This window comes from Gallinula chloropus (assembly GCF_964237585.1).
Source record: "Gallinula chloropus genome assembly, chromosome: 1".
NCBI classification, from domain to species: Eukaryota; Metazoa; Chordata; class Aves; order Gruiformes; family Rallidae; genus Gallinula; species Gallinula chloropus.
Window position 1 is genome coordinate 120,414,998 of NC_140085.1, and position 15,773 is coordinate 120,430,770.

At 41.5% G+C, this 15,773-nt stretch overlaps 1 protein-coding gene across 9 annotated transcripts in view; it reads right to left on the reverse strand.

Annotated features, from left to right (window-relative positions):
* The window catches only part of KDM6A (lysine demethylase 6A), a gene marked incomplete at both ends in the record, with an annotated part of 156,608 nt that overhangs the window by 75,060 nt on the left and 65,775 nt on the right, over positions 1–15,773 (reverse strand). For all 9 annotated transcript variants that reach the window (XM_084276108.1, XM_084276106.1, XM_084276103.1 and 6 more), the window contains one exon: positions 5,473–5,531. In XM_084276108.1, the coding sequence (XP_084132234.1) occupies positions 5,473–5,531 (59 nt within the window). The remainder of the gene's footprint in view (positions 1–5,472; positions 5,532–15,773) is intronic.

A 15,773-nucleotide genomic window follows, 5' to 3' on the forward strand; every position in this document is an offset into this window, starting at 1 on the left:
AACACAGATGACATCGAGGTGCGGTACAGAAGGAAGGGGACATGAATAGAAGTGGGAAGTGGGAGCACATCTTGTATCAGTAAAGGGAAACGAGAGGGAACATGGCTCAATGTTGGCAACTGCGGTGCCTCTGGGTCCATCTCTCTGCTCGAGTTGGGTCATTCAGATAGAGTAGGAGTTGCTTGATACCTCTACAGATCTATATTTGCTCAGAAACATCAATAATCCCATTTCTGTCCTCTGCCTAAGTCTACATCCATAAAGGTATAGATTGAGAGTATTCAAGGCATCAAAGTCACTCAGATGTTTTCCCTCAAAGCTCTCTTATGGTTTGACCAAAACTGGAAGGGCAGATATAAGCTAACAGCTTGATGACCTCTCACATATGGAGTAGGGCTTGGCCTTGGGAGCTAACAGCTTCCTTCAGGGATGGCATACAGCCTTCCCTCAAGCAGGTTGCTAAGTCTCCACTACTAATTAACTGGCCTTCATGCACAGACAGAGCTTTTCATTTTAATCTTTCAGCAGACTAAACATACATTAGTCTGAAGGATAAATCACTGAATGAAGCTGAATGGGAGCTCTCATAGTACAAAAGTAAATGACAGTAGGCTAAATTCAGCAAAAGACAACTTTTGGGTTATTCTCTCAAGATCTTGACCGATTTGTCTGGTAAGAAACAACTTTGTTCTAGTAGAATTTATTTAAGAGTTTTCCCCAAGAATAGGAGCATTTCCACTAACATACAGGAGACTATCCAACACTCGACATAATAAGAACGCAGGACTGGAAAACAGACACTACAGAGGATGAAAAGCACCTCTGGGCTTACATTTTGCACAGCACTGCTACAGTAATTCAGGAAAAATAAAAATGACACGAATCTATCATCTCCAAATCAAGACTTCCAAAATCAATACTGCAGCTCTCTTTCCACCCACTCATCTATACAACAATGCCTACCATTATGAAAGTGAAGAAAGCAGATGAATAATAATTAATAGAAGACTGTATTAAACATTTAGTGAACTCTCATAAGACTTTTATTGGAAGGTTTTACTTGGATAGACCGTGAATAAAATCAGCTTTGAATTAGGAGACAGAATATAATAAAATAGCATCGATTTAACTATTCAAAAGCTAAAACTCGCACATTTCAGACCAAAACCACGAAATTCAGAATGAGCCTACAAAATAAAAGAACACAATATTATTCTAATACATCAGGAAAAAATGCAGTTGGAGTCAGACTTTTTTTCCTTATTCTTTATCCTCTTGCAATTTTCCAACCACCAAAGTCTCACATCACTTCCTAGCCTCACTAATGAAGATCTCTATTCGAAACTCACATGGTGTGGGACAACAAACGAAATGGGGGTATACAGCAGTTGTCAGGGCACTGCAATTTTATGAAATACTTGTAGAGTCTTTAGATCAAACTCCTTTGTCCATAGGTTGAATGGTGAAACATTCTGCGCAGCAAAGCCTTGAAACGTTTCTCTAGAAATGTTTCAATGAACAGCAGCTCAGAGTACTGGGGTTGGGTTTTTTTTTTAGCATGAGCAAGATATTTTATGTGTTTTCATCAAGAAGCATGTTTGATACACACTCACAGGAAGGTAAGACAATGGAAGAAAGTTAATTACCACTTTGTTAACGGTTAATTACAATTAGTGTGTTTAGTCTACATATACGTTCCCATTTTATATACCCTCAAAACAGATACCTAGACCCAGCCACCTGAGAAATACCTGACAAAGTAGTATCTACTACAGCATTTGAATTCTGACCTCCTCATGAAGGTAACTACGAACAGCAGATCAGCTGAAAGGACTCTGATAGAACAGGGGAAGAAGCACCAATACAGATATGCACCTGGAAGATCACAAACAAGGAAGCTGTTTTTCACTCTCCAATTACATCCTTCCTGGACCTTCCACTGCAGGTGATTCCAAAGCAGAAACTCCTCTGATGGCCAGTTACCAGTGCAATGTCACTGAAGGGATCTGATGAAGTAGTCCAGTGGCTGCTGTCTGCACCATGAGTGGGGTGTTCCCACACAAGCGAAGGGGGCAGCTGGCATTCCTACACACCCCACTACCCACCTGAACTACTTCATGTAGAAAAGCCCAGTTCCTTAGATCTGCCAACCACTGACACAAGCAGCTTGAGTAACATCTGAAGGATCTGGTCCTACTGAAAACAAAGTACTAAACCCCTCAAGGACAAATCTTACTGTGCTACTAACACAGGTAGAGGAAGCAAAGAAGGGCAAAGAAACAGATTCTTGACAGCCCAGGATTCTCCCAAACTCATAGGCAAACAGCAACCACCATAAACCAGCAGCTTCTCACGCAGATGAGTAAGGTGTGCAATACTGAAGGCTGGCACACAAAACCCGTGGAAGAAAACTGTTTACATTCCACTGTAGGCCTGGGTACTTGAGAAGTGGTTTAAACAGCTGCTTTACTACTTCAGTATGACCGTGAGAAGAGGAAAACTTCATTTTCTGGGAAAAGGTGAAAGAGAATGACAGCCAGAGAGAACAAAAGGAAGACCAGACTCCAGATCAAGTACACAGTCCAAAGTGACTGGTGCTAAGGCCATCTCACAGGTGAGGCCAAGTTTTGTGTATGGAAAAGAACGCTCCCACCTCCCTGAAGCCCTCAAAGGACTTCTAGGAGAAAAGTGACTCTCAGGGGTCGGAAGGCCTACATGGTAACCAGGAGATGAGCTGCAGTACCACAGGTAATAACTGAGGAGCTGCCTTCTGCTACCTGCATGGCCTTTGGAGGGTTGTGGAATTCAGCAGCAGCAGAGGAGCAGAGTGGAGAGCTGGCTCAGTGCTTACGTTGCAGATGGAAGTGCTGCACTCCCCATGGGGGTTGTATATGGTTTGCTCCCTCTTCCCATTCTTGATGTTAAGATCCAATTTTGAATCGAGTTGAAAAGGAAAAAAGCTTTCTGTCCTGTATTTGCTCCAAGCACTCAAACTTAGGCTAATGGGAGAAATTTCAGCCTAGAGAACACCCTGGCTGTGCCAGGATGTTGCAGTCCAAACAGGCTGGGCTGGCTGTGAGGCTACTGTAAAGGAGCCAGAAGCAGAGATGATGGTTCTAGATATGGCTGGATATTGGTTAGATGATGACAGTGCATCTGGTTTAGCGAGGATGGCTGTTGAAGGACCAAAAAGTTCTGGTCAGAGATGACAGATTTTCCTCAGGCAGTCTGCATCTGAGAAGAAGGGTCTGGATCATTTCTTGCATTAGTCTTTTACTTTTTTCAGGGCTGCATCCCTGAGAAGTATAAACACTGAAGGACTGAGTTTTACATAACAACTTCTACCGCTGAAAATGTATCCTTGGACTGAGGGACCTAGAGGGTATGCAAAATGGGCCATGTGGCTGACTGGTCTGTCTCCTGCAAGGGGTTCTGGAGGAACAGTGTCTCTCTCTCTCTCACACAAACTGTCCAGCAATTTGCAAGGTAACAGTCACTGAAAACACCACAGGCTGGCCTTGGGGCATAACAGTTGGTACACTGGGATCCCAGGAGTGTTAGAGCCACTCTCAGGACACAATTGCAGAGCTCCATCTTTTTATCTTGGTGGGATTCAGTGTAAATCAGCACATGACAAACCTTTCTGGCTCAGAATCCTTACTGAAGAAAACAATTGGCACCCAAGCCACTACACTTTGATGCAGCTACTGTACAGAAATGAAGCCTCTGATGAACTAATGAAATTTGGCAAGTGTTCAACCTAAAGGACAACTAAGGAGGATACGAAATTATTCAGGTTATGCAAGGTCTAGTAGAGGGTTGTATGAATGAGATGACAAACATGATTACTCTACAAAACCTTAACATAAAGTTCTATGTGCAGCTAAGACATCGTAATTTAAGGCATCTATTTATACTCATCTTCTCAGCTACCTTACTTAAGTGTGTGGAAAAAAAAAAGTAATTCAAGGCTCTGATCTGTTAATGCTTAGGCCTCACAATTACCTGGCTTTGCTGCTTCATCCACTGCAAGGTGCTAAACAGCACAATCCACTTATGGCAAAGGTCTATGTCAAACAGGTGATCTTTCAAAAAATGAACTACTCTAGACTACTTTGTCTCGTTTGATTTTACCTTACAGTTTTCTACCATTTTCACAGTACAAATTGTAAAAAGATACTCATGGTAAGAAGATCTGGTGCACAAAATACTCTTGAGTGCTAAGAGATGAATGAGGCTAAGCCTGCATAAGAACGAGAATATTCTGAAATTTCAGGAAATTCAACCAAGGTTGACCACAGCCTTAAAACAGTGGATTCTCAGGTTTTCTGATAACTTTTCTGTTCTTCTCTTGTTAATTAGAACGGAATAGAATTGTATGCCATGTGGAATACATGGCATTCATTTCACCACTATCAATAAAGCAAGCAGTAAGTTACAAGATTTAAAAAAAAAATCAGGATCTGAGCTCATGATTTAACCAAAACCAGCTTATTTACTTTATCCCAAAGAAAGCACAAATCTTTTGTCTTACAGATACACAGAAACACTTTACTGGGGAGGGGAGAAGAAATCCCACTTTATTGTTCCACTCCATCAGTCAGTAATCACTTAAGGAGTTACTGCCTCCCTTACTGCAGTAGTGCTCAGTCCAGTAAAATGATACACTTTTTAGCCATCAATCGCACAGTGAAGACACACTTACTTTATTAGGTTTCCATACTGAGTGTAAAAACCCACTGACCTAAGCACTCCACCTTTCTGTCCTTTCTCCAATGACACAAACCGTAGTGATGCAAGAATAACCCCCCAAGAAAGTCTGGGGGCCTCAGACTGGGTCTGTTCCATTCATCATTCTTCTCTCATCACCGATTAAGCAATACCAAAATCCCAACCGAACACCTAACCCTCCCCCAGTGTCCAAGAGCAGCCCCTTTCAGTCCCCAAGGCCCTGCCCAAACATACAAGTCTTTCTGATGTTTTATGTCAGTTTTAAACGTTCTGATGCAAGTCTGATGGTACAGCTTCCTGCATCCCAAAATTTCACATTACACAGCTATGTAAAAACAACTGAATACCCTGAATACCAAGCTAAATGAAACGAGCCCACTTTGCCACTTTTTTTTCCAAGAGGAAAGTAAAGTTGGGTTTTTTTTGTAAGCAGGCTTTCAAACAAGCACAAGCTACAGTCCACGGTAACAATTCACAAAATCCTGCTGAGTCATACCGCTCCATCCCTCTTGCTGAATCGCCTTACGGGGAGTTAAAATTCTTCTCCTGTGAATGCTCCCCACTGCTGTGGTTGCCACAGGTGTGTCACAGCAAATCAGGTATGTGACCCAGGACAGCAAGACTTCAAATACCATACCTATGATAAACAAAATTAAACTGTCCTACACTCACACTGACCTCAAGCTGAAAAATTCACCAACAAAACCATACACGATCCTGGTAGTATTGATCCCAACTTACCATTGAAAGGCATTGTAATGGAAGTAGACCAAACCAAGGCCATATAAAAAGGCAGCATTCTGTAAAAGAAAGAAGCAACATTTAAAAAACAGGTTAGACAACCATATGCTGTAAGATTTGATTTCCCAGTATTTTATACATCCTCTGACACTCCATTTCCATTACAAGATAAGAATGTTTAAATTTAATCTGGAAAAGCAAGAACCAAAAAGAAGGCAAGAACTTTTTGGGTTTTTTTTAAAAAAAGTGATTTTCTGCAAAATAATTTTTGAGGAATAGAAAAAACCAGTAATATTCAAGTACTACTATATATCAGAGAAACTGATGTGCTTTATTCTACTTGTACAACAGCAGGGAAGGAAATGATGGAGTAGTCATCTTTGGCAATAATAAAAAATGTTTTATGACCGAACACCACTTCATAGTCATAATAATTTATACTTACATAATAGTAAACAAAGCTGCACACTCTAATTTCAGTGTCTAAAGCACAACATTAATTATATGAATCTGAAAATATGCTTAAGGAAATTTCACTTTTCTGAATACCAAAAATACAGACCATTGGCTTCAAACATAAGATAGTCATGCTTCTTTACCGTTAATCAAATTTCTATTTTCCATTTCCCTACTCTGTGGAAGGGGGGAAGGAAAATAAAAAGAACAACACAATAACAACAACAACAAACTTTCTCCTTCTGCTAAGCCCGCTTCCCCCCATTTTCCTTTCACAGAAAAGTATAATTTGCTTCTGAAATGATATTGCTAAAGGGGCTTAATGAATGTGTTACAATTCTATAAGTAATTATTACGTATTTCCTAAATTAAGAAAAATAAACCAATGCCTTTTTCTTTTTAAAAGTTATGTCACATCATACTTGTTTTCTATTTAGCAGAGCTACTCTATTATTTACAGGAGACAACATGTACGTGCTCCTTATGGCAGATTTTTAGGCTTTACTTACATATAATTCTGGGTTTGAGAGACCAGGAACACATCCCAAAGAACACAAAGCTCTGACACATGGACAAGAGATGAAACTTCTATTGTCACAGGCTGCAGTTCAAGATAATCCCTCTTCCACATGCACGCACTTCTTCAACAAGTCAAATTTCTGTGGAATTCCACAAAAGGAATCCCACTTATGCCTTAAACCCAATCCAAGCACAACAGGCATAACCAAACTTCTCCTAAAAAATAACTGGCAACCAGAAGACAATTCAAATAGTAGCATTCCTCAGAAACAGGACCTGATACTACCATTTCATTATACCTCATTTGCATCTTCTAAATGCAAATTAAAACCAGGGGAAATGCCAAAGATCTTCGCACGAATACAGCTGGACCATTGCTTCAGCAATGGACAGCTTCCAAGAAAACTCTGTGGTATGACCAGATACTACAGCAGTCAGAACACTGGAAGATGTTAACAGAGGGAGTGTAGGGGGAAGTACATAAACAAGAAAAGACGACATTTCAATACTACCATAAAAACCACATTCCTATTTAATTGAACAAAACCACAACATGGACGTCTAATTCTATTTCCTATGTATTTCCTGCTTTCCAAGCGTGCTCTGGCAACAGCAGACTGGAATGAAGGCAAACTCAATATTGCCTTTATTTAGAAATCATTTTAAATGAAGAACTAAGACAGAAAGAGAGATTTTTCCCGTATGCAACATGGGATCCTGCAAAATACAGCACACACCTAGTAACCTTTATTGCGTTTGGGTCAGGCCCATTTGTAGAACACAACAACTGCCCAGTGTTACCTCAGATCCACCAACTGCAATCAAGCCTAGATCATCATAAAGGTTGAGAGTAATGGTAGTGACAAAAACCCTTCATCGCCACACAGAGTAATTCAAGCAAGAAGTGTCAAACAACTAAAACCTCTTCAATCTTCAAGGAATTTAGTTTCCTCTTCTGAAACCTAGTAGAATTTGCAGTTCAAATGAGTTACAAATTCGTAAGATTAATCTAGCTGATGTTTTGATCCAACAGGTTTAAAATAATCAACTTTTGAGGCACAACAGAACCAAGATTGCAGGTGATTCTCCAAATGTAATTTATATATCAAATCCACATGAAGGTTTCAGGTCAGTCCTGTCCCAGTAAAATAGAAATCAACAAATACCACTATGTCCTTTCTTTGGTGACTCATTTTCCCATTTTTCTCTCATACTCATTTGGCCTTACTAAGCACGTGACATTGACCTTAAAAATCTGTTAAGCTACAATTTCCTTCTCAATAAAAAACAAGTCAATATTCCAGACTACAATATTTTACTTCAGATGTAAAAGTGCAAATTCTGAAGTGTCAGTATGAATCATATTTACCTGTTCTGAAATACTACAAGTCTATCTATGTGTAACATCATAATTAGTGCTGCTTGTTAATTATTAGATTTGTCTTAATAAAGATTTAAAAATATCTTTAAATCTGGGTTTGAACCCAGATTGGACTTTCAGAAGGACTGGGAGACACTACAATGGTTCACTGTTTACAGTATTTTCCCACAAAAAAAATCAAGGGAAGATACACATCAAGTTCATTATTGAGCACCTAACTTCTCTGCCATAAATTTGAATGTGCAGCCAAGTTCCCGCTGGCAACTGCCAATATGAAAGGCTAGAACAGCTTCATGCATATCAGGACAACAAGGGATCATTATATCAAGTTTTCACCTACAAATTCATCTTTATCTTAACATCAAAAGATTCCGTGACTCAGTTTACCAAGAACACACCCCATATTAAGAAATCTGTATCCAGTAGCCTATGCTACTTTTACCTGGACATGTTCATTACAAGAAATACCCATCCCATGTTTTTCAGCAAGATTCTGGTGTTTTCATTTTGGTTTTGGTGTTTGTTTTTTTTCTTTCTTTTTTTTGTTGTTGTTTGGTTGGTTTTGGGATTTTTTTAATTTTATTTAAACCCTGCTCTTCAAAATCCTCCTCTAAAGAGCTGGTGAAGTGGAATAAAACCCCACTTTTTTTCCTTATATACTGTTGTGGGTTTGTGTGGCAAGATTTTGGTAGTGGTGGTAGGACTGCAGGGGTGCCTTCTGAAAGAAGCATCTGGAAGCTTCCCCTGGGCCTGACAGAGCAAACACCAGCCGGCTCAAGGCCAGAGTCACTGCTGACCAAGGCCGAGCCCATCAGCGACGGTCACAGCACCTCTGGGAATCACATTTTGGAGAAAAAATCCACAAGCAGCTGCTTTTTGACCCCAGAGAAGGGAGTGAGAAGATGTAAGAGACTGTGCAGGCACCAAGGCCAGGGAAGGGGGGTGGAGGGGGTGTCACAGGTCCCAGAAAGAGGAGACTCCCCTGCAGCCTGTGGAAAGACCATGGTGAAGCAGGCTGTCCCCCTGCTTCACTAACAAGTAAAACCAAAAATTATCTCATTACAATCCTTCCTTTGAACTTATTAATAACCCTCACAATTTCTGAAGATCTCACACTAACGAAACTCATCCTTTGGCTACCGATTTCTGATGTCATTTATCTCTTCACTAAAATCTACAGTAAATTGAAAAAAAAAAAGCTGCAAACTGGAACAGCCTGTACCTCAACTTTGAAGCTGAACGTCTGGATTTTTTCACACTACAGCCACACTATTCAAAAGCGGCCAAATCAGAACTGTTATTTCCCAGCCGATGTCATTTAGGCTTTCTACAGCCTATGGAAAAACATTAAACCGCTCCATACCAGCCACTAGATGGCCCAAATACCTCTTTCCATTTTACACGCTTATGCAATTTAAGAAGATTGCCAAGTTTCTATTGTGCATTCTGCTACTTGCATGCACAATTCAAGGCTGAGCAACGTTTCCATTATATTTTACAAAATGTATAATCCACAGTATTTTACAGATAACTCAGAAGGCAAAAATATATCCATAGGTACCTTTTTATGTAACCAAGATGAATAAGCATGTTCAAATCTTGCTTCTTGTAAGCAGTTAAGAAAAAAATAATAAAATTAACCAATGAGGAAAATTCCACCCCTCTCACAGACCTCCTGCCTTAATCCAAATAGCTGGTTTACAGTCTCTTTCAAACAGCAGATGGAAACAGATCCCCAACATTTCACACACTCTATTCCCTAGCTATTTAAGACCAAGTTCACAAGAAAACCTTATTCTCCATCTCCCAGCCTGCAGCGAGTGCTTTAGGCAGAGAGACATCCGACTGGACCACCACAGCTACACGGGGCAAGTGCATTTTTCTGCCCCTGTGTTTCTAGATGAAGTGTATGGAGTGGCCATAGTCACGTTCAAACTTACAAATGGTCACCTGAGACTGACTCTGGAAATGTACTCCCACCACATCTGGGTCCAGATGTTTTTCACCAGAAACATGCTTAATCTGCCACAAGCACTTAAGGCTCTGTTACCAAGTTCAAATTTGTGTTCTATAAACATAAGAATATACAAAGAAGTTAGACTTGCAAATGAAAATTTGTCCAGCAGGTGCTTCTAGGAAGTCAGGGCATAGAAGGAGGTGTTAAACAGTCACAGCTGCCTCAGGGCAGCATCCAGTCAGGACCTTTCAACTTAAAAATGGAAAGGAATATGTTTGGGTTTTTTTGCCATAGTATCATAGCACTGATGATTTAGAAACATTCCCTCTCTAACACTGCCTCTCAGTTTTGCCGATACCATTGTTTGTAGACAGCTACAGCCAACTGGATGCCAGAACTGATCCACAAAATCACAAGGTTGGAAAAGGCCTTTAAGATCATACAGTCCAACCAATCCCATCCTAAGCTACACCATATCCCTAAGTACCACATCTATCCTTTTTTAAAACACATCCAGGGAAGGTGACTCAACCCCCTCCCTGGGCAGCCTGTTCCAGGCCCCAACAACTCTTTCAGTAAAATTTTTTTTTCTAGTATCTAATCTGACTGTGCCCTGGCACAGCTTTGTGCCATTTCTCCCTGTCCTATCTCCTGTCACCTGGCTGAAGAGACCATCGCCCACCTCTCTACAACCTCCCTTCAGGTAGCTGTAGGTGGTGATAACATCTCCCCTCAGCCTCCTCTTCACCAGACTAAAAAGCCCCAGCTCCCTCAGACATTCCTCATAGAATTTGCCCTCCAACCCCTTCCCCAGCCTGGTTGCCCTTCTCTGGACTCATTCAAGGACCTCGATGTCCTTCTTATCGTGAGAAGCCCAGAACTGGACACAGTACTCGAAGTGCAGCCTCACCAATGCCAAGCACAAGAAGGTAAAGAAGGATTTTTTTCTTCTAGTGGATCAGTTTCCCAGCCAACATCACTGTTTAGTCCTTCCTCCTCCCTGAAGCAACTGCATTAGCACAAGTGAAAGAGGGTAATGTCAGCAAAATAAGTAAAAGCCTACACTGCTACCAACAAATGCATATCAAACCTACAATGACTTTTCAAACAGAAAACGTGAAATCATAGATTAAAGATTTGGACAGGCAACCTACATTAAAACGCAACAAAGCATACCACTGCCAGTATTCATTACCTCCTAAACAACATTTGGCTTGTGAAAAATCAACTTTATGGGTTACCGCAAGAAAAGATAAAAACTTGAAGTAACATCTCAGCCTTCTCTGTGCAGGCCTTTAGCCACTGAGACATACAAGGAAATAAACCATTTCTTCGTTATGACGTGAAGGGGCAGTGCCAGATGTAGGTAAAATAATAATTCATTTAGAAGTTGGCAATATTTGGGTGTGTCCCACCATGCTACAAAACTGAAAACAGAACAGGAGAAACGAAGTCCCTATGCAGTGAGTTCGTGGAAGCCTGAAGGAAAACGACAGGAAAAATGTTGAAGTTCAGCACCTTTATGAATGAGACCAGTGAGTGGTTTTCATTTGCTTGCTAATGCCAGGAAGCAAAGAATCATTGCTGACATATTAAAATTGCTTGCAGCAGGACTCCAAATTCCCCTTCCACAGCTGTTCAAGCTCCAATGGAACCTGCAGTAGGGCCCACATCCCACCACAGCACAGATCGCTGATGCGGGCAGGAGTCCCAGCTCTTCAGAGCCCCTAACCAGCAATAGAAGATTTTAGTGTCTTGCTTGCATCCCATGGTCACAGGGACTCTTGGCCACCTGTCTGAAGCAAAAGAATATAGTTTTTGCCTTTAATTGCATGAATATGTTTATTTCTTTACAGAAAAAAAAAGAAAGAAGACGTTTTGACACTGTGGTGCCTAATGCCTCCTCCTGACACTACTCAGTATGTAACAACGGGTCCCTGGAGAGTATGTACCACATACAAAATTCCACTCAGGCTCCTGTGCGTAAACAGCTATATGCCTTTGGGAGCTGACAAGCTCCAGCAGCTCCAGTCACAAAGATTTTAAGTGTTTGGGAAAAAGAAGGGAGGGTTCAAATAAAATTTGTTTAGATTTGTACAAATATGAAAGAGAGCGCTACCTGCCTACAGGTCCCACAGACCTGAAAAAATACTAAGATCTCAGTAAGAGGTGTATTACAAATTAGTGTCATTAGTTTTGGCTTCTTCAAGGTATTCAAGAAATCTTACAGTACCATGAAAATCATGTCCTTTAAACTACAGCTCCATGTACCATGCTGGCATGACCCTGCTTCTTCAGCAATAACCACAACAGTCAAAAAATTGTTACTGGGTGTATGCCTGCATCCCAGCAGCCTTGTGAAAGTAATTAATACATAAAAGGCACTATTCCTGTGACAAATATATTCTGGCATTTATAACGGGTTCATTAATGTACCAACTTGGTAAATAACTACAAAGTAATTTCATCTTGTCTTCAAGAAGTTAAATCTTTTCAGAGAGTAAGTGTTGTCAAAACACATCTACTACTTGTGTAAGAAAACCAGCTAATAGACCTTTCTTAATTCATAAATAATACTTCCTTTCTTCTTCCTTTTACATAGAAGGTCTTTAAGAAGGTGAAGCAGAAAAAAAGCCCAAATCCAAACACAAACACAGGAAAGAATAGGGTACATCAAGACAAGATTACTAGTCAATTATCAAAACCCATATTTCAAGGCACATTAATAGTTTTACAACCCCTAGATTAATACACAATCTCTTTATAGGGACCACTTTGATACAAAATAAAATGATACGGCGACATCAAATAATTCAGATCCCATTAATTTACAATGGAATATATGAAGTTTTGTAACCTGGGTATTCCTTTAACCCTAAATAGATTCAAGTTCCCTACAAAAAGGAAGACTGATCAACTAGTGTGCCTCCTCAAATCTGTCACAGGAACCAACAGCCAAGCAAACATCTAAACAGCAGTCGTTGCTATGGGCATCTGACTTCTGTGCCTTCCACTGAAGCTTACAAAGTTTCACTTGATGTAAACATCTTCATTTTCAATTTGATACAAATATTTTCAATAATTTAAGTGCTTTAACAGAAAACGGTATTTTTCTGAAACAAATCAAGTGAGCAAAGGTGTTGTGCAACAAAGATTAAATTCACCTTGAAATGCATTTGCTAGAGATGATTCATCTAATCAAATGTAATACTGTCTCTGCAGATTCCCTGCAAACAATCACAAAGTTTACCGTTTATTTTGTATGCTACAACGTTTTAAACAAAACCCTCCCGACCCCAAATAGTGAGCCAGGTTTGAGACTGGATGCTTTAGAACTAAACCAATTTGTCCAAGGTTTGCACAGATGGATGTCTCTGTAGGATCAGGTTTCTCAGGATGATGTCTCGTTGGGTTTTAACTGCCTTCAAGGATAGAGGACAAACTCTCTGGGCAACCTCCTCCACTGTTCAATCATCTTTACAATTTTGAAATAGTTTAAAAGAAATTTTGTGTTTTCAGTTTATGCCCAGTGCTTTTCCTTCTCTGACTAGCCACCACTGAGAACAGCCTGGCTCTATCTTCACTACTTTCAGCATCAGGTATCCATACACACTGCTGAGGTGTCCCTGAGCCTTCCCTTCTACAGGCTCAACACACTCCAGCTCTCTTAGCCTCCTCTCCTTGTACAACAGATGTTTCAAGCCCTTAATCAGCTTTATGGCCCTATACTGGACTTGCTCCAGTATCTCCCTGTCCCTCTTCTGCTCAGGAGCCCAGCACTGGACACTGCACAGCGTCTCACCGGGGCTCAGTAGAGATGAAATGCTCTGCCTGACACAGCCCAGGATGCTGCAACAGCACAGTGCTAGCTTACAGTCAGCTTGTCAACCAGGACCCCCAAGGCCTTTTCTGCAAAGCTGCTTTCCCAGCCTGTGCTGGTGTACTGGGCTCTTCCACTACAGAAACAGGACTGGGCAGCTCCCTTCGCTGACCTCCACAAGGCTTCTGTAGGCTGTTCACATGCTGACCACTTACCTGTCTGTACTTCACCAGTTTGTTCATGTTCTGGGAGACAGTGTGGAAAGCCTTACTAAAGTGAACACAAGCACTATCTATAGCTCTTGCCCCCCTCCGCCAAGCTAGTCACTGTGTTGAAAATGGCTATGAGGTTCCCAAAGCATGATTTCCCCTTCATAAATCCACGCTGATTACTTTCAATAAACTTGCCTGCCTCGAGAGCATTTGGAAATGGATTCCAGGTTAACCTGCCCTATCAGTAGTTCCTTGGATCATTCTTCATGTCCTTCATGAAGACAGGAACGACATTTGCTTTCTTCCAGGCCTGAGGAAACTTTCCCCCATCACCATAATCTTTTCTAGGGTAATTAACAGTAATTTTGCTCACTCAGCCCCCGTAGATAGCCAGTCTTTTTAAGTGTTCACAAAACTGAGTCTTCGCTACTGAGAGCAAGCCTTCCTGAGTCCAGACCTTCTGACTGGTCTCAAGTGTCTTTGAATCCTGAAGGCAACTCTTACCAGTAAAGTCCAAGAGGAAGAAGGCATTAAGTACCTCAGTCTTTTCTACGGCCTTTGTGCCACTGAGCAGCAGTCTCATGCATTCTTTCATCTTCCTTTTGCTGTTCATGTATTTGTAGAAGCCCTTCCTGTTGCCCTTCACACACCTCCCCAGATTCACTTTCCCGTGGCCTCTGGCTTTCCTTATGCAGTACCAGAATGCTTAGATGGACACCTCTGTAATTCTTCCTGAGTCATCTCTCCTTGCTTCTAGCTCTTTAATGCTTCATTTTTATGTCTAAATTTGGTCAGGTGCATCTTGTCCATCTATGCAGGATTCCTCTCCTTTTTATCTAAGAAATCAGGATAGACTGTTCTTGAGCTTGGAGAAAGTTATAATAAAAAATTAGGAAACTATCATGGATGTCTCTTTTCTCCAGGGCCATATTGAAGGGATTCTTCCAAGTTGACCCCTGAGCAGAACCACGTTTCCTCTCCCAAATCCAGAGTTTTGATTTTACTATTTTGTCTTGTTCCCTTGCCTTAGGATCCCAGACTCCATCATTCACAGTACCTGCAGACAATGTTGCCCTCAGCCTTCTTTCATGTTTGTAAGCATGAAATAAGCAGATCATTTCCCTTTGCTGGTTCCTTCATCACTTGTGTCAGGCAGGAACTTGTCAACAATATACTTCAGAAACTTCCTGGATGGTTTGCACCCTATTGCATTGCCCTCCCAGCGTGTGGTTAAGCCCACTATTAGGACATGTGTCCACAAATGCAAGGCTTCTTCCTGTTTTCTGCAGAGGGCCTCATCTACTGCTTCCTGACCAGGTCATCTGTCGCAGACAACAACCACAACATCACCTACATTGGTCATCCACCGATCCTGACCCATAATCTCTCAAATGGCTTCTCAACCACCCAAAAGCATGGCTCTGTGCATTCCAGTTGTTCTTTCATAAAGGGCTTCTCCCTTTCCTCACCCTCCCAGACCCTCCCTCCTAACGACCCTGTATGCAAGCTGCTAGTTCACTCCTTGCCCCTCCACGCCCACTCCCACCCCAGGTGGGATGAGGAGGACAATCAGAAGATAATACCCATGTGTCCTGGTTCTGGCCAGGCAGGAGGCAACCTCCCTAAGCAGTCAGCAAAGGGGAGCTGAGTTAGCCCAGGCTGTTTGGCTGTTTTCACATCACCGTACATCACTCTCCCGTAAGAGAGGCTGGTTGGGGAGGGGCATTTCGGTGTGCCTTCAGGGCAGCCTGAGTATAGCCGGGGCATCAGGTTGGTCTTCCCATCGTGCAGCACTCCATTACTGTTGGGTCAGTAAGGTACTCTCTGTTATCACTGGGTGCAAGTGAAATCTACCGTGGACTGTTACTGTTCCCCTTTTCACAGTGCCTTTGTCAGAAAACTTTCCTTATCCCAACCCACAGAGGCTCTGTCTGTTTCTCCTCTGGGAGTGACTGA